The 19,666-nt window shown below is 39.4% G+C and overlaps 2 protein-coding genes across 4 annotated transcripts in view; one reads left to right on the top strand and one right to left on the bottom strand.

Moving 5' to 3' along the window:
• FGGY (FGGY carbohydrate kinase domain containing) overlaps positions 1 to 101 on the bottom strand; it is a 325,564-nt gene extending 325,463 nt beyond the window's left edge. The window contains exon 1 of the mRNA XM_080406372.1: positions 48 to 101. The gene's annotated coding sequence lies outside the window, so the exon portion shown is untranslated. The remainder of the gene's footprint in view (positions 1 to 47) is intronic.
• Positions 92 to 19,565, top strand: MYSM1 (Myb like, SWIRM and MPN domains 1). Of its 3 annotated transcripts, XM_080406347.1 has the most exons (20): positions 92 to 260; positions 1,862 to 1,937; positions 2,122 to 2,192; positions 3,214 to 3,291; positions 3,428 to 3,454; positions 3,975 to 4,053; positions 4,779 to 4,877; positions 5,501 to 6,261; positions 7,447 to 7,577; positions 8,761 to 8,864; positions 9,820 to 9,897; positions 11,008 to 11,096; positions 11,419 to 11,473; positions 11,555 to 11,605; positions 12,319 to 12,393; positions 12,676 to 12,864; positions 13,099 to 13,231; positions 15,185 to 15,290; positions 15,413 to 15,470; positions 16,298 to 19,565. In XM_080406347.1, exons 1-20 carry the CDS (start codon positions 184 to 186, stop codon positions 16,460 to 16,462), a joined length of 2,502 nt encoding a protein of 833 aa, XP_080262473.1. In that variant the 5' UTR covers positions 92 to 183; the 3' UTR covers positions 16,463 to 19,565. The 3 variants fall into 3 exon arrangements, with proteins under 3 accessions (XP_080262473.1, XP_080262474.1, XP_080262475.1); XM_080406348.1 differs by lacking the exon at positions 12,319 to 12,393 and having other exon boundaries at positions 156 to 260; XM_080406349.1 differs by lacking the exon at positions 15,185 to 15,290 and having other exon boundaries at positions 156 to 260; positions 16,298 to 16,437.
• Positions 19,566 to 19,666: the final 101 nt, after the last annotated feature.

Below are 19,666 nucleotides of genomic sequence, written 5' to 3' on the forward strand. Positions count from 1 at the left end.
CTCTCCCCCGCGCTCGCCCTCAGCTGCCCTCGGCGCGCCCCGCCTACCCCTGCGCCATCTCTCCGCCTCCGCCCCGGCTTCTCCTCAGGGCGCGGCTTCACCAAGGGCTACCGCGCACGCGCCGCGCCCCGTTCCCGCCCAACCGCCGCTGCCGCGTCTCGCGAGATCGTCGGGGCCGGTGTCATGGCAGCGGCTGCTGAGGAGCTGGAGGTGGATATTGAAGGGGACCCGGCAGCTGTGCCTGGAGAGACGGCGCCCGGGTGAGTGAGGGCCGTTTGGTGGGCTGGTAGCTCTGCCTCGGCGGTAGCGCTGCCCCTTCCTCCCGCGGCGGGCAGGGTTTGTGCGAGCGCGGCGGCAGTTTGCCTGAGGAGGCGGCGGCGGGGGCTGCTACTTTCTGAGGTGCTGCCCGGGGTCCCGGCCGCCGTCGGGCCTTCCCGCCGCCTCGGGGGAGAGACCCAGGGGTCTCGCTGAGGGGCCCCGGGGCGCGGGGGCTCGGGGGCGGCGGTGTGGAGCGTCACCGGGCAGAGCGGGGGCCGCGGGGCCTGCGGAGCCGCTGAAGTGAGTGCAGAGCCGGCGCCGTGGGCCCTGCGGCCCGCGAAATGGGGCGCTCGGCGGGAGTGCTGGGAAAATCCTTTGGGATACGCAGCCCGAAGGAAGAACCTGCGTGGCATAACGGGTGGTGAACTTGTGGGCACAGGGGGTTCAGACAGCTGGACGTGGGAAGGTTCAGAAAACTGGTTGGACAACATCATGGTAAGGGGCCTGTAAACGTGCCGAAGTGAGTGAAGCAGCTGTAACTCCAAACCTGGCTATTACACAGGCTGGGAGAGGCTGAGGGATTGTGCCAGAGGCAGTGGCCGCTCGCACGCTATCCTAGCGCAGCACCTGCCACCGCAGGAGGTGGACTGCTGGCCAAAGGGGACTCCTCATCTGGCCCATCTCTCGACATGCTCCAAAATACAACAAACAGGACTTGTGTTGGTTTCTGGCTGTACATGGGGATTTATCCTTACCTCTAAAGAGGGGTTTGAACCGCTGATGCAAAGCGGTTTGGAGTAGCAGCTGAATTTAATTTACTAGCATTGGAAGGGATATAGGGCTAACGAGTCTTTAGAGAAGTCTGAATGTTCTAGAAGCAAAAGATTTTTGAAAACGAGTAATTACGTGAATTACTAAGGAGATTTTATGCTGCATTAAAGTAGGAGACAGTTGGTCAATGACCTTAATCAGTGACAAATTTCTAAAACTAATAAGTAGTTATTTACAGAAAAGATCAAGTACAATCTGAAGTCCCTCAGAGCACTAACAACCCTGTACGGTAGGATTCTATTAAACCTCATGTAAGTATGAGCTTTCCTCGGGAAGAAAACAGGTTTGTCTTAAGAACAGGGTGGTTTTACCTTATTGGGGGAAAAAAGCAGAAATGTCACGTGGAGATAACACAACTCAGTAAAACTTCTAATATTCAAAAATGCAGTTCTTTATTTGTCCATAAAATTCTGTTTTCTTTCATGTGTGTATTTTTTACATAGTCACTTTTGCTTTTAGTTTTTCTGGATGAGAATTTTTACTATTCAGGTTTTCACTGGTGTCTTGTACAGTCCGCAGTGAGATAGGTGAGGAGTTGCTACTGAGATTACTAAAAAAGATGATTTACTGAAGGGGGGATTTATGCTGCATCTAATGGAATACAATAAGAGGGTAACATTATATAAGTCCGCAATATAATAATTTAGTTTTAATATCTAGTTCTGTCATCTTCTGTTAATGTTGTTATCTACCATATCTTTTTTTTAACTCTGACAGTGTTAATTTTGTTTGAATATGTTTGCGTTGTTTTGAATGCTGGAATCTTTTTCAGAGATGATGAAAACACAGCTTCAGGCCTGCTGCAGGATCATTATCTTGATTCATCTTGGAGAACTGACAACAGTCTCGTAAGTATTTTCTAAATGAATGGTACTTCTAGCAAGGTTATCAGAACTTCTGTTTCCTCCATTCTCTTCTCTCCATGTATGTGGTCTTTCAGGTTTTTAAGCAGTCCTGTTATGTATTGATTCTTGATGCTCAAGTAACACATGACAGAATTCAAGTATTAAAACGTACTTGCATTGTTTGCAGCCATGGACGTTGGATAGCAGCATTAGTGAAGAAAACAGGGCTGTCATTGAGAAAATGTTGATGGAAGAAGAGTATCCTTTTGCCAGTTTGCTTGTATGTTTTTCTGTAGAACAACAAAAAACACCCTGTTTCCAAAGGAACTGGACAAACCTTTTCTTAAGATCACTGAAGCACTGTCATCTTATAGGTAGACTGCAGAAGTCAGGGAGGACCCCTGAATTAATCATCTAGCTACCTGAAGCTTCCTCTGATGCTTCTGATTCTTCAGAAAATCAGTCCAAAGCTTGTAGACTTAAGCTGGCGCTGGCACCAAAACCAGCAATATTTGTCCCCACTTCCACTGCTTGTTCAGTGCCACCTCTGGTATTGTGCTGATGCGGCTATTTGTGTGGCTTCATAGTGAACCTGATCAAACAGCTGATCTGGCTAAAAATAGCTAGTTCTTTTTGCTGGATTGTTCTTCACTTGGGCTGGTTTACTGTCTGATTTTGTCTGGCAACATTCATACTTCTGCCAGTGTGCAAGATGAAAACAGGAATGAGGAGCTGCTGCTTTTTATTTTTCTTTTTTAAGCAGTGTTTGCTTAATTAGTCTTACCAGTAGTAGCCTCTATGGCTTAAGTTGGCCTTGCCAGCTGCTAGGTAGGTTATAGTAATAGAAATCATGGGCTAATTTATTTTCATGCTCTTTTTGAAGTTGCGTATAATAATATACAGTAATAGAGAAACAAGAAAATAAAGCAATTAAAGTTTTCCTAATAGAATGAATTATTGAGACTTAATTTGAAAGTAGATAAGGTACCAGCACAATGAAAATTATTTATATTTTCTAAGACAAAAAAGAGAAATGCTGTTGTAGAAACAGGATACCCAGTTTACTGCAGGTAAAATGAGTGTGGGGATTCAGAAGTCAAATGTCACTTCCTTGTGTGTTACACCATTTCACACACTTCTACTAGTTTATTTCAGTTTTGAAAGCAGTGCATATTTGCTTCTACATGCTGAATAATTATGAACCAGTGTAATTTATCGGATTATTAGAATTTTCATGTGTACAAATATCTCTGATGTTTTGAAAACTTAACTATTTCAGATATTATTTATCTAATAAATCACTTTCTGAAAAAATATGGCTCAATCAAAAGGAAGTGGAGAAAAGATCTATGAAAAGGTAAGCTGTGTTCTGGCAAAAATTATCAGTTGGATGAGAAGAAATGAAAAGTCCTTCCAGAATAAGGTGGTTTGCTGAGATACACAACAGCATCACAATTATTAATTTTTATTTTCACTTTTTTTTTTATTTGCAGCCCACATAAGAAAACTGGAAAAGTCATGTATGTACATTTTAATGTGTGTTGCATTTTTAAGTGTGGCATCTGTTTTTTATTAAGTTAACAGATACTATTTAAAAAAAAACCCAAACCTTACAGTTCCTTAGTTCCTTTCTGTTTGGCTGTGCAAAATTGTTTAAGAGACCTTTCAATGCAAAGAAATATTGCCGTCTGTAGTAACTGGCTTGTAGTAAACTATTTTGTTTCTTGTAGCACAGTGGTCCTTCTGAAAAAAAACCTTGTTAATTCTAGTCAGCTTTCTTACCTGAACTTTTCTGTTTGCTGCTTCTGTGTATTTCTATACCATTAGTTGCCGGTGAATATTGTGTTGCCTTGCCATCTTCCTTTGTGATGGAGATGCTGACATAATTCTCAATATTTTATTTATCAGTCACATTCACGTTTACCTTGAGTTTTACCGAAGATGGGGAGTAGTCTTCCTGTCAGAAGTTGCCTTCAGTTGCTGGGATTTGAGAATACATGTTTTTAAGAAAGCACTAACTTCTGCTTCCTGTTTTTCAAGGGTGCGATCACCTACAAAATCAGCTAGCTACTCATTGAAGTGGACGTCTGAAGAGAAAGAACTGTTTGAACAAGGACTGGTAAGTTTCTTTATATAGGTAGTATTTTGAATAGAAGTCATTAGTTTATCTTAAATAAAATAATATTTAATATAAATAAGCATGTTATATTTATCTGTTTCTGCTTTTATACTTCTAATGTGTAAAAATAATTGCCATCTACAAAGACTGTAATGATAAATCAGACATATTGATGAATCCCCCCCAAGATGATTTTGTTTACCAGATTTTGTTCATGTGGGGCTGATTACAATTTGAGATCACAAACTATTTCAAGTACACAGCTTTATGGATTTTACAATCATAATGCTTTAGTTAACTACAGGAAATATAATGTGTTCTTGAGGCCAATCAGCTAATAAAGTGAAGTCCTTTAACTACTGTTGTAAGGCTTTTAGAGTATATGGTGGTACAGTGCTGAGTGTTTGCTTTGTCAAGCACAAATTTGTTTCAGTAGAATTCCTTGGGTTAGTAGGCAGCATAATTCACCATGTACTTCAGCTGGGTGAAGATGATCATCTAGTCAGGCAGAATAGCTATAATTCCTACTGTTGGATGCAATTTTCTTGGTACAATATGGATAGTGTGGTTCTTTACCGTGGGTTTGTGTTACTGTTTGTACATTTGTATGTATTTTTTTGAATTTTTTGAATTGAATAATTGAGTTTTTAAACTCTTTTGGCACATAAAGTGCAGTGTCTGGTATGTTACAGTTTGGGTAACTTAAATGTGCTTTGTTGTGCTAGGTGAAGTTTGGCCGCCGGTGGACGAAAATTGCCAAGTTGATTGGAAGTCGTACTGTTCTACAAGTAAAGAGCTATGCTCGGCAGTATTTTAAGAACAAGGTAAGCAGCGTATCTCTGTATTGGCAAAAGGGCTGTTGGGCAAGTGTGCTGTTGTACACATAGCTTGGTTTATATCTGTCTTCTCAAGGTACTGCTGCTAAAAGTATGTACTCTATTTATTCCCATATTCAGAGAAGTGGAATATGCTTATTTGCAGACTTATATGAAGTCAGAATTGATTGCAAATTCCTAGAATGGCTTCATTATTTTTATTGTTGGTATAAATAAATAAATATATACACTTGTAGTCTCTTATGCTGTTGGTCGTTCGTCTGAAAATACTTGTTTTCCACTATACAGCTGTGTGTTGTAGTTTTAGCTTTAGCCTTATTTGAGACTTAGGGAGAGTTTTAAGAAGGAATTACTACTGTTTAGGTTTATTTGATTATTAATGATTTATTTTCATTTGAATAGAAATACATAGTAATTCACACTTGGGCTAGAAGTATACCTATAATGCTGTGTAGAAGTCAATTGTGATAGATTAAAATGTATTAAAAGGATGAGATGAGGAAGAAACGCTTCAGAATATCTGCTGTTCAAGTAAAATAGTTCCAATTATTTGAGAGTCAGAGGGGATTGTTTTGTTTTTCCCTCCTAAAAATACTTTGTATTTTCCTAAGGCAAAAAATGGTGACTCTCAAAAAGAAGAGCAAAGTCAGCGTGGGAGCAGCCTTCCCATTGAAGATGGGATAAGGGTAGAAGCATGGTCATCTGGGGTCCTGAGAGGCCGTGCAGACCCCAATCTGAATGCCGTGAAAATTGAGAAGTTGTCAGATGATGAGGAAGTAGACATAACTGATGACATGGATGAAATACTTTCTCCTACCTTCCAGCAAGAAACTGGAAAATCTGAATCATCTATTTCAAAAAGTCCAGTTGAAGAAACAAAGGGAGTGGAACACGCTTTTTCACCTGTGGGACACAGTTCTGCAGCTTCTTTACCTAAGGAAGATCCTCAACATACCAAGCAAGATACAGTGGATGCCTTAGTATTTCCAGGTGTCGCTGCAACATGTTCTCAGCACCTGAATGGTGATAAATCTGTGAGTTTAGATTACCACCAATACAATAATTTTATTGAGAAAGCTGAACAAGGCAGACTAGTAACATCTCGTGGTACTAGACCGGTAACTGACCAGGAGCTTAATGAGGAACAGAGAGACCTGGCTGATAATGGATTGCTTTTTCCTTCTCCCTGCCAAGTGGATGAGGATCATCAAGAAGAAGCAGAGGAGCTTAAGCCACCTGATCAAGAAGTGGAGGTTGACAGAAGCATCATTCTGGAAGAAGAAAAGCAAGCTATTCCTGAATTTTTTGAAGGGCGTCAGGCCAAAACACCAGAGCGTTATTTGAAAATTAGGAATTATATTTTGGATCAATGGTAAGATGCAATAATTACGTTTATTGAAATAAGTGGTGAGGATGACTTGTGTCCTGCTTTGTTGTAGTTAAAACACTGCTTAGTACTAACAGCTTGCTTCTGAAAAGAGTAAAATTAATTTTATGGTGGCATTATAAAGATTGCCAGTGAACAGCTCTGATTATTAATACTTCTCTTGAGTCTTCCCAGGTTTTTTCCCGGCATTCTGGAAGCTAAACAATAAAAATACTTGAAAGTGTTATGAAAATGAGTAGTGTCCTATACCAGAACAGGCTGCATCCATTTTGGTTATGTTAATTTATTACAATTTTTATCATCTTGTAAGAATGCATATATGGTTTTAATAAATCGTTCCTCAAAATAACTGATTAAATTAATTCGGTAATGAGGTCTGTAGCATTGTAGGTACTGCCTTTACAGAAGGGCAGCTAGAAGAAATAGTCTGTGCTAGAGCCAATAATGTTGACCAAAATAATGCTTCAAATTAAGAATCAGTTTGGAGTATTGCTTGCACACTTGAATATTTTATATTCCATCTTCAAAGAATCCGTTTAAGGAACTGTAGTGATTGGTGGGAGCCAGTTCAATACACAGGTTATTCTATTAGCAGTTCAGTTCTGCATGTTTGTGTCTGTTAGCTTGCTTTTAAGTAGGCAGAATTGCTGAGTTTAACTCTGCCCTTGTTCACTTATCTTGTGTATTGACAGCTTATTCTAGTTGCAGAGAAACTCTAGAATTCTGTACCGGAGAAGTGTTGAGCTGAAACAATTCAGTATCAGTTTAAAAGCAAGTAATAAGTGCATAAAGAGTGAAAACAGGTTTATTTATTACATCGAGGAATCCTGTGATTATATGAGCTATTTAAACTAATCTAATGAATACATTCTATCAGTTTAACTTACAAGTAATTCATTGCTTCCTGGCACCAGTCATGTCAAAGAGTTTATTTTAACACATGGGACGTAAGTTTCACTCTGCATAAGTACGGATGTGTGTGAATAACCCTAAAATAAATTGCGTTTTGTGAAGTTTCTTTTTTTGCTGATTGCCCTGCACAGTGGTGTGCATTGCGGAAGGAAAAAAAACACTTCAGTGGCTCCTCTTAACCTCAGCTTAAGCCACACAATTCCTTCCTCCTTCCATGATTTGTTTTACTATTTGACAATGTGCTATACTTTATTTTAGGGAGAGATGTAAACCCAAATACCTGAATAAAACTTCTGTACGTCCAGGCCTGAAGAACTGCGGTGACGTTAATTGCATTGGACGGATCCACACCTACTTGGAATTAATAGGAGCAATTAACTTTGGCTGTGGTAAAGATATTTTTATTGGAATCAATTCGGAACACATCTCTTGTTTGACTGTCAGGTTTTTTTTATTAAAATGAATGTTTTCATGTGAAGGCTAAACGTTAAGGTTAGTAGATGTGTCTTTAAAAGAAAAGTCATAAATTCACTTCATTGAAGCATGGATGACTGCACTGTATCAGAATCAAGCATCCATGTGGATAATCTTCCAGATTCTCTGTACTCTTAATGTCTTAAATAGTACTTGTTACATTTAAGTTCTGAAGAAGACAGTCTTTCTTTGGACTGTGTTTAGTATATTTGTGTTCCAGCCTATATGGCCATAGCCCATTTTGGTGCTAATGTTGAAGGACTACTTAATGTTAGGGTGTACTGCTGACACAGAAGGATACCCATTAATCCTTACTAGGAAGGACCTTCTGAGAAGATTGTCTCTCATGACCTTTGAAAATCTTAAGGGTTTGTAACCTGCTTACAAGATTATGGATTTTTGGTTTTACACAAGACCTTTTCTCTTCCTCTTCCCCCCACCCCCGGCCCCCTGTTTACCACACGCCAGCTGCATTTTTTTTGTTTTGTTCTTTTCTTTGTCTGGTGGATTTTTTTCCTGATACTTGCTGTATCTGAAATTCTGCCCTCCTTCCACATATGACAGAATTCAAGTTTTGTTTCTTTTTGCCAACTGAATTATAACTGCTTCCTAAATAAAAACCAATGTCTTCATCCTCAGGGCTAGTTTTTTACAAGATTCAAACATTAAAATTAGGTGATATGTTAAAAGCATATATGTACACCTGTAACATAGAGTTATAAAATACTTATATGTAAATTATAAAACTTATATGTAGTTTTAGAGTCTCTGGGTTGATTTTGGTCTGAAGCTGAATGACAGTCACCTAGGAGAGTAGCAATGTCCTGCAGATACATTTCGTCTGAAGTAATTGTTACTAAAAATAACAATAAGGAAGGAGGTTTTCCTGTCTTAAAAATGCTGTGGTAGTGGGCGAGGGCTATATCATCAGTCAGTAATGTGACCAAGAGATGTCTATTCACTGTGGGCTTTTTGTTGCTTTTTTCTTTATGGCATTTGTTGTTAACGTCTTACCTATGTCATTCTTGGGTCTGTACCAGTAGTAAGTGGCTACATACTTTACTGAAGCACAGTGCATCTCTCTTCTGTATCTTGTAGAACAGGCTGTCTATAACCGGCCCCAACCAGCTGATAAAACACGATCCAAAGAAGGCAAAGACACAGTGGAGGCATACCAGCTTGCTCAGCGCTTGCAATCCATGGTACGTTCTGGTAAAGGGGCGGTGGGCAGCAGAAAGCATTCAGTGTGAAGGAGGTCTTCTCATTTTCAAGCTAGGGCATGTCAGGAAACATCTTCCTCTCGTTCAGATTGCAGTTTCATTAGTATGCCCTGTAACTTGAGTGTCAGTCTGAGTAAAAGTTCTGCTGTCTGAGAGCTGTCTGCCCTAAAGTCAGCTATCTTACACGCTTGATTTCTGTTCAGGTACTTCACTACGACTGTGTTTCAGTCTTTTCCCTCAGCCCTCACCCGTTCCTCCCCACCTCTCTGTAATCTGTTAGCCTGAATTAGCCAGAAACTACTGGATTGCAGTGGTAGTATGTAATTAACTTGCTTCCATTTTAACCGTTAGGTACAGTAGGTATATGGTATGGCTTACAGAGAGCCTTATGCACACAGTTAAGTACAATAGTAACGCATTTATAACCAACATGAACTACCAAGGCTTGCCAGGTTTAATTTTCATATTCACATTTAACGTAGCATTTTTAAAGTACTTCACAGCAATATAAATCGATTGATGAGAGGATAACTAAATCAATCCCACTAAAAAAAATAAATTGACATGTAAAGAACTGTAATGTACACTAGATGTAAACATACTGGGTTTATAGCTTTTTGTATTGTCTGAGCTATAAATCAGAGCTGGATAATAATGTGCTGTTGCTGTCAGAAATGTTGATGATCCATGGAACATCAACCAGGTGTTATGGTTTACAGCCTTAAAACCCAAAAATTTCACTGAGGTGTTTCATGACAGATGGTGAACTACTTCATTCTGCAGGACTCCAGGGTGTTCTTTCTTTTCTGGAAATATGTCATAGTGTCAGTAACATTCGTGTGGCAGCAGCCTTTTGGACAATGTTCTTACGGCTGATGAAGTGAAGCAGTTTTTTCAGGAGTAAGAACCTTGACTGACGTTGATTTGCTTGCTGCAGCGTACAAGAAGACGGCGCGTGCGAGACCCTTGGGGAAACTGGTGTGATGCAAAGGATTTGGAAGGACAAACATTTGAGGTAACCCTTCTGTTTTTTAAACTTCCCTTATAGAATTAATTCTGACTAACTGCTAGCAGGTGGTGTTGCATCAAATAGGTAAGGGAAACAGTTGTGTAATAGGTACTTAACCTCTCTTTGTGGAAGCAATAATTTTCAAATTATGTAGCAGCTGTTACATCTTTATGCTGCTGATAAATCCAAATGTACTTTGGTGTTTGCAAAGGTGTTCCTGTTGTGAGCGTGTAGTGCCCTTCACTCTTCTATGCCCATAAAGCTCTTCGCCTTGTCTTGTGGGAGATTTCATGACCCTTTGTTTTCAGTTAACTGCCTTACTAAAGCTAACAGTAGGGGATAGGAGAATGACATGTAAATGTTATTTTTTCAGTCCTGTATGGTTTCTTTGTGTTTATAATGCACGTGATTGAGTCTTAACATTCTGGGTATAGCAATATCCTCAGAAATACTGTGGTTTATTAAGTCCTTGGAAAAATCATGCAAGTTTAAATATTTCATAGAAGACTCGGAAAGAAAATATCCACTTGTTCATTCCTACAATTTCAAATTATACAAAAAGTGAAGAACTGGAAACATCCTGGTTTTGCTGTCTAGAAACCCACTTACATTTGCAACCTTCAGTCATGAGTATCTGTAACAATTCCATAATGTTATAACACCATACCTGTTTTTGAGTAACTGTGGTTAGTAATTCCAACACTTTCTGCAAAATACATATTTGGATGGAAATTTAGTTTGAAAACACCCCTAACGAAGGGTCATGAGAAATTCTGGGCATGGATTGTAAGGGTGGATTTTCTTCTTCACCAATCACACTTGCATTTTGCATGATCTGCTGTACAGGCTGTGATTTTACTGAATTTGATTGACTTGGAGAATGTAATAATTCTCTCAGTGGGCGTCTTGTGGACTAGATCTCTGACGGTCATTACTTTCACACTGCTCAATTCTGCTAGGGCTATTGCCCACTGGCTCGGGTAGTCCTGTAACACAAATCAATAGCATCTTGAGAGGATGCTGGTGTTAAGAATTTATTCTGGCCTGGTTTTGCAATCACTACTGAAAGAGCACTTAAGACATTAAGGTAGAGTTAATTTTTTTAAATTTTTTTAGCATCTATCGGCCGAAGAATTAGCAAGAAGAAGAGAGGAAGAAAAACTGAAACCTGCAAAATCTTCTAAAGGTTCGAGACAAATAAAAAGGTATTATTTGATGTACATCATGTTCAAACATAGTCTTCTAGAAGTGAAAAAAATGTCTTGCATAGTGTCAGGCTGGAACGCTGCAGATCATTAATATGTGTTATGGTCTGAAATAACACATGTGCAGTTTGAATGTTTCATATGGAAATTCATGAGTGTGGGTAGTGAAGTTTCTGTACTTGGTGGAAGTCATCCTAGTGTGGGATGGGAAAATCCAGTAAAAAACCCAAGATTATTCCTCCTCTGCCAAGGAGACAGTGGAAAACTTGAAACGTTCCCTCATTGTCCTACATCTTTAGAGAAATTTTCTTTCATTTTATAGTTCCTTTGATCCCTTTCAGCTGATACCGTGCTGTTTGTTCACTGAAGAAAAACAGGTATGTACCCATGAGTGAATAATCAAGAATGCTTTATTTACGGTACTTTTCTTATACTCATTATTGTGTTTATCGCTTCAGGAACCTTTTCAAGTGAAAGTGTCTTCCGAAGCACTTTTAATAATGGATTTGGTGAGGATTAAGCTTTGTCTTTTAAAAAGCTATGATGTATATGTTGTGTTGTGGTTTTGTTTTTTAATGGGCAGCACCAGAAATTTGAGAAATGCAGTACTTTGCATTCGGACCTAAAGCGAGAATCTAGTATTAAATAAAGCCCCTAAAGATTCATGGGGTTTTTTTATATTGTGCTTAATGTACAACCATTTACCCTCTAGAAAACCTAGTAAGAGCGTTACTACTTACTACAGTCTGTCATACTCGAAATAAAATTCGCAATAGACTGCCATTTTGAAATCCTGTACATTCATTTTCTACTACTCTGGGAATTGATGTTGTGTTTATAGAGCAATGTGGGGGTTTGTGTGTGGGGGGGTGGTTGTTGTTTTTGGTGTTGTTTGATCTTAAGAACAAGAGGTTGTACCAACATTTGTGCAGTTGTTCAGCGTTGCACAGGGTTCAGTATTTAAAGCTAGCGTTGCTGCATGTATGGAAGTGTATAGTGTATTTGTGTAACGTATATAATAAGCAAGCATAATCTTTTCTGTTCGCTTTAAGTGGAAACTCTGGGTATTTGAGAATCCCTAGCTGTCCTAAGTTTTCCTTCTGTTTGTCATTGAGAAGTTACCCCCTTGCAGCTGTGAAGCCAATGTATTCTGTTGTCTGCAGAGGGAAACTAGGAGAAATGATACCACTTGGACTTTAATTACTGTTTAATATCATTTTAGCACTCTCATGTATCTATGGCAGAAGTAATAGGGCTGCTAGGTGGAAGATACTCTGAAGCTGATAAAATTGTAGAAGTAAGTGTTTGTCTTCTTATGTTTTCTCTAAAATATTAAAACTGTTACAATAATACATATAATTTGAATAGATGTAAATATTACTTCTGAAGGGCAACAACTTAAATATATGAAAGTTGAAGTTAATTGTTGTAGTCTTGAATGTTAAGAGTTACACTTATGTTCAAGTGATGGCCTGTCCTCTGTCATGAGGAAGATCTGGTATATGACTTAAAATTCTTTAAGTTTTATTGAACTGATGGAGATTTCTTGCATTTATCCATCTGGAGACCTTTTTAACAGGTTTGTGCAGCAGAGCCGTGCAATAGTCTCAGTACAGGACTGCAGTGCGAGATGGATCCCGTATCTCAGACGCAGGCCTCGGAAACGCTGGCTGCCAGAGGGTACAGTGTTATCGGGTGGTACCATTCCCACCCAGCCTTTGACCCCAACCCCTCCATACGAGATATTGACACTCAAGCTAAATATCAGGTACTTATTGGTGTGTACATTCAAAATAAATAAATAGGAAAAAAAAAACCCCAACCAACCACCCTAAAGCCTCTCTGGCATTTATGATCAAATACCATTTTCACTGTAATGCATCTTAAAATCAGTTTATTGATAAATTGACATTAATTCATTTTTAATGTCAGAATGCTGTTCTGAAAAAGGTTGTATTTCTTGTATGTGTCTTTTTTTTGTGTGTGTTTTTGTATTTTTTAGAGTTATTTCTCCAGGGGTGGTGCCATGTTCATTGGAATGATTATAAGTCCTTACAACCGAAATAATCCTCTTCCATATTCCCAGATTACTTGTCTAGTCATTAGTGACGAGATCAGTTCTGATGGTTCCTACCGTAAGTATCAATATTTTATCCACTGACTTCATTTTTCTTTTCCTTTTGGATACTAAGAGGAGAAACTTTGTCTGTTCTTGAACTTGAGAAACAGGTATTTGTAGATTTATGCTGGTAACTTCTGCTGTACAGAACCAGGAATTTCACTTAGAGTAATCCTGCAAGTAGTCCGTGCTGTCATGGCAAGAATAAATAGGTATAAATGGAAGATTATTTTTCTGTATTAGCATTTCCCACAATCTGTGAAAGAAATTAAAGGTTTGGGACAGGGGTTGGGGTTGTTTACACACAGTATCCATATGAACAGCTGAGAAACCCGCTCTGCGTGTATTGCGTAGACTTTGCTGCGTAACAGAATTCTGAACAGATCCTCTGATCAAGGAGACAGAAGTGTAATACCAAAGAATTGGCAGCTCTAGCGGCCAAAAATCCTTATTTGAGTAACTTTGCAGTCAGAAGGTCAAAGGATCAAACTTGCCAGCTGTCCAGGAAAGCACAAGATGGGAAACATGAAACGGTGTGCTGGCATGAATCCCAACTGAAGCAAACAAATTCTTGATTAAAAATATCACTGGCGTTTCATGAAAAAGGGGCGATTTCCCTTCTTGAAGAGTTAAGAGCGTATTGCACAAAATTTATGGTGTTTCAAGTCATCAGATCTCCTTCCCTAATGTGAGAATTCCCATGATAACAGTCTATGGTTATGGTAGCTGCCTCTTTGCTCTCCTCCTCCCTCCACCTGTTTGTCACGATTTTCGCATCCAGACTCCAAGGTTTCCAGTTTCCTTGGCAAGGCAATAGCAGAGGCCGTGTGAGCCAACAGTTCCCCCTCTTGTTTTTTCCTGTGGAAGTACACAAGGGAGACCATCTGCCTGGAGGCTTGCTTCCTCCTCCCAGGGGAAGTGAAGTGGTGGCCACATCTGTGCAATACTCCCTGTTCGCCGTACTGATAGTCCCCTGATCTCGCCCGCATCCCCCATGCATCCCGCCCTCATGGTGTGGGGGTAAACTACGTAGAAACTTCATCTTGATTGTCTGAGAGGACTTCATATTTATGTCTCTCTCCTGAAACCAGCTTGTTACAAAATGGTGTCTCCTCTAGCTCTTCAGAAAAATTACAGCGTGGCAGCAGTGGATAGAACTATACACTCTGCAAATGAATAAAAATGAGTATTTCATATGAGCCATAAATAGTTAAAAATGCATTCTGCGTTGAATGCTTTTCACATTTGAGATGTGTTCAAATAGCAAATTGTATTTATTGCTTTCTTTTTGCGTACCCTGAGGTCTAGTTGGAAAGCATGCGTTTCATCTCATTAAATTATTACGCTCTTGGAAAGGCTTTTTCTTAATTTATTTTTAATGACTTACTGAAATTTACACTCTCTTTCGTCATGATTTTTGGTAACTGAACCGTGTTCTGCAAGTAATACTCTGGTGTTCCTTTGGAATACTTTCAAAATTCCTCTTCCCCCACCTGCAATAAACTAGAATTTCTTCCTTTAGGAGAAAAATTCCTCTGAAATCTGGAACAATAGTCAGCCGCTTCATCAGCCAAGTTCATACATGAAAAAACCCACCTTTTTTATTCACTTAACCACATAGCTCTTAGAGTATGAAAATGGGACTAAGTTGTAAAAACTCAATTTATTTCACCATTTTTCTGTTACATTGTTGGTTTCTGTGTGCTTCCTTATGGCATGAGGAATTGGCGAGGGCAGGGAGGAGAACAAGTTTGTTCCCTGCTCCACCAAAATGAAGTTTGGAATCCGAAATGCGTCAGACTTCTACTTTAATCTCCCTAACACTGGCAAGTAACAGAGCTGCAGCCTTCTGCAGGCAGGAATAAATTATGAATGGTGATGGGGAAGGAAGGGGTTGCGTTTAGAACTAAACAAGAAAAAAAGTTGAGTGTACCAGCAACACTGAATGACCATGTTCAATTGATTACAGGCCTGCCCTACAAATTCGAAGTACAGCAGATGCTGGAGGAACCTCAGTGGGAATTAGTATTTGAAAAAACGAGGTGGATAATTGAAAAATACAGATTCTGCCATAGGTATATGTCTCCTTCTGTTATAAAGAATAGCCAGTTTAGAATTTTTGCATGTTTATATTGATGTTTCAGTAAAGATGTGTGGCTGCTTTTGACAGCACTACTGTTTGTTTTTCTTCCAACAGCAGCGTCCCCATGGATAAAATTTTTCATAGAGATTCTGACCTGACTTGTTTGCAGAAAGTAAGTTTTCTACTTTTAGCTTTTTTAATTTATTTTTTTTTTTCAAATACAAACTTGCTTTCTATCAGTAGAAGTCACCTGAAGTTACATTTTTACAAATCGGAGAGGTAAACTAATCGCAAAAAATGACTTCTGTGGTGGAGCTTATGTAGTTAAGCACACGGTGAAAATCAGAGTGCTCGTTTGAGAGGGTTGGGGACAGCGGTTACGTGCAGATACAGAGTTTTAACCTCTGTTTGGAGGAGAACGGATGGCAAATTAATCGTGGTTGAGTGTTGTATGCCTTCAGTGGTGAGAGCTGCCTGTATTTCAAGAGCAGATCTGGGCTTCCTAGTCCTTTGGTCGATCAGGAAGGCAGTGCTGTGCCGTGCTTCTCATGCATAAGTGACAACTTTAATTTTCCAGTCAGCGTAGTCGTTGCTAGCAAGTTCTGAATAACTACAGCTGTAACATTAATTGCACAAACAAGACAGAAAATCTGCCCAAAGCGAAAGACATAAACAGAAAACACGTACACAATAATTACCCACTTCTAATTTTTCTTTCCCTCTCAACATGACTTTACTTATAAACAGCTTAAATCTAAAATTGACTTGGTAGAATACTCTTGAATTTAGCTGTTGTGTAATTGGTTTTAAATCACCCATGTGTTCTTGTGTGACTGTTCCTTTTTAGAACATACATTGTACAGTTGAACGCTTTCTGTAATGTTAATTATAAATAAATAAATCAGAATAGTTTTGGAAAACTTACTGGCCAGAAGGGGAAAAAAAATAAACTCAGGAAAACCGACAATTAAAAAAAAGAATCTTCTTTCTTTTGACTAGCTTTTGGAGTGCATGAGGAAGACTTTGGGCAAGGTAACAAACTGCTTCATTGCTGAAGAGTTCCTGACTCAGATAGAAAACTTATTCCTTTCCACGTACAAGAGTGAGAAAAAGAGTAATGCCGAAGAAAATGGGGATGCATGTTCAAATGAATTGCCAGTCTGATTGCTTTAACAAAACACAGTTATGGAATTCTGATTTTATTTTTTCATTTTCTTTCTCTCCTCCCCATTATGTCAGCTTTTGCAGAATTATTGTCTGTTTTAGTAGTAACTGTTAAAGAATCCAGTGTCATCTTATTGTTACGGTTTAAACATACTTTGAAAAACCCCTAACGTGTGTGGGCTGACTACATGAGGAATACTTAATTCTAATGTTTTGTAAAAAAACGAGTGCCACAGAATTGATTGACCGACAGTCTGCTGTTTTGGAAGAAGGACAACCTGTTGAGAATACTGTGCTTTAGTTTCCAAGGGGAGTTTGTCCTCTCTCAAGTCTTCCAGTTTAGGAATTTTTTCTTGTTTTTTGTCTACAGGTACACATCTAACTCGGGATGATTTTTTTCCTTAATGCTTTAGAGATTATAAGTTTGAATTAATTCACAAAAGAGAAACTGAAATGAAAATATTGTAGCTCACTGATTTCAAACTTTCCTGATATCCGGTCTGAAGTTTTATTCAGTTGTTTAATACATAATCTGATTTTTTAATCCCCCCCCTGCCCATTGATCCCTGTGATCAAGTAGCTTTTTGGCATCTTCTTTGCTGTCTTGCTTCTGTGTCGGGGAGGAAAAGCTGGCAAGTTCTCCTGACTTCTCAGTAGTGGTTGTGCTTGTTTCCAGTGGAAATGATAACTCCTGTCTTATTGCAGGTTGCAATCTTTCTGATCTTCCATTCTGTGGGGAGGTGTTACGTTGTCCTGCCAGATCGCTGTGGTTTGGCCTCTTCTCATTGCCGCTGTTTCCTGTGGAAACAAGAGCTCTTGACTGATGGCAAACTGAGGGCAACAAGCAGAAAAGTATTTGTCTTTTTAAAGAAAAAACCCACCAACTTTTATATTGAGTCTTCTCTATAATGTGCAGTTCAATAAAAGTACACTGCTTTTTGTCAGTTCTTCAGTTAGCATTTCGTACAAGTATATATTCATATAAATTAGTCATAGGTGGATTGATCTTGAGAAGTTTCTTGATCGCAGCTTGGCAATGTTGCCTGAGCTGTATCACTTTAAACCTTTACAGAAAAAATGCGCTTAAATTTTGCTTTTGAAGTCATGAGGAAACCTGACTTGTACACAGTTACAGCTATTTACACAGATTTATCTTGGGCAGAGTTTCTCAGCGAGGTCTGAAATATATTTGAAAGGATAAAGCAAGCAAGACCTTGACTTTATATCTAGAGGGGGGTGACAATGGACTTGGTTCAGATTTTAAAAAAACCTATATGTGCGTATATCTAGTTCTACGTAACATAAAAGGAATTTTAAGATTTTATATGTTTACATTTTTAACTTCATCTTTTCATTTGTATAAAGAGTTTGAAAAGCTTTAAAATTGTAGAGCTGCATGCCAAGGAGGGAACTCCTTCCCAGGAAGTTAACAGGACTTTTTTTGTCACGCCTCATAAAATGTTAGGCTCTTTCTCAGTGGACGGTGCAGAACCCAATTTTAGGAAAATGTGAGCCCTTGATGCTCAGTGGTTCTCCCAGTGCAGATTCAAGAGCTGCGGGCTTAAAAATACTGGGGAAGGTCTGCGCTCTCTTCTGTGTTTGGATCTGCTGGTGGGTGCAGCTTCACATCCCGCTACTGTGTATCATGTACAAACTTGGTGTATACATCTACAGGAGGCATGTTGACTCGGTCTGCATATACTCTACAGTGTCATCTTTGGGACTTGCTTATCAAAAATCCTGCATGGCTTTCTGTATTTCTAGTTTAAACTACGCTCCTGGTGAGACAGCATTCCTTCCCTGCTTAGCTCAGAGTGGTCTGCAGCGTCAGGTATTCTTTTGCAGTTTTGTGGAGGTTACTCTCTAGAAAAATCACCCACGGTATAAATGTATGTACTAAAAGCTGTAATTAGTTCTGATTTGTAGGAAGATAATTTTGATCCTCTTGTGTAACAGAAGTATGAGGTAGGTAATGTTTGTTGTCCACATATGGTCTGTTTCCAGAGACTTCAGGATGGAGGTCGGTATTACTCAGGTAGTGGTAACTGTGCTGGCTGCTTCTCTCTTTAATGACTAAAATTACTGAAGTAAGACAGTTGTTGTGTTGGATTTAACAGGGATGTTGCACAAGGCAAGTTTTGAGTAAAACATGCTTTTGAAGCAGTTTGTCTCTTGAGAAGAAGACCTGGTGCAATATGGAGCATTTGATGTGCACACTCAGGCTCCGGATTTTAGAGTTCATTAGCAGGCTGGTGTGAGCGGAAATGCAACTGCTAGTACCAGCGTAACCCAGTACTGTCACGTGGTATTGTATGTGAGTTGGAAGTAGCACATTTGTGATGCTAAGTAATAATTCTATCGGCAGGAGCCATGGTAAGAAAATGACTTAACCTGCTTTTCATAATTTATTTTGACTGTGTGGTTAACTATATGAGTTTGGAAGTTGCATGCTTCTAAGGAGATAAAAAGCTATTTTACTAATATTACCAGTTCTGCTACCAAATACATATAAGACATTAAATAGTTTTCTTGCAGAACTAATTTTTTTTTCTGTCCAGCTTTTCTTTTCACGCTAGCTTTGTTTGTGTACCTCTTGCAGACTAATCTGCCCTTTCTTTATGTAAGACCAGCTGTTATGCCTTGCCAAGTTGTTGCTCAGGAGGTGGGAAACGTTGGAGTACCAAATAGAATGATACAGTTTAAACTGGAAGAGTCAACAGTTTAAAAGTTAAACAAAGGGGGAAACCCAACCCCCCCACCCCCCATGGTATTTGCCAGAAGTGACATCCTTTATGAGTGTCGACTGAGTCAAGTTTTGTTGTCCAGTATCAGCAGTGCGTCACCGGGATACGTGCCTCAGGGTCCAGGGGAGGTGAAGGGAAGGCCCTTTAATTTTTTTATTTAATAAGTAATTTTCCGAGAACAATTCAGTTGAAGAAAACAAACAAAGCCCTGAAACAAACAAAACCAGACCTCAAACCAGCTGAACAAAAAAGGTTGACGCTTGCCATTGATATTAAGTACCTTTTTCCTTTTGCTTGCTGCTTTGGTGTTCCTGACGCGGTCGAGTCTGCTAATAAAGACTGTATATGCAGTACCCTGAGAGGTGTGTCCCGTGTCTGTCACAGCCGCTGGTCTCATGAGCATCATCACATCTGCTCGCTCTTTACTCCAAGTCACTCCGGGGTGGTTGTTACCAAGTTT

Source organism: Falco punctatus (genome assembly GCF_963210335.1).
Source record: "Falco punctatus genome assembly, chromosome: 11".
NCBI lineage: Eukaryota > Metazoa > Chordata > Aves > Falconiformes > Falconidae > Falco > Falco punctatus.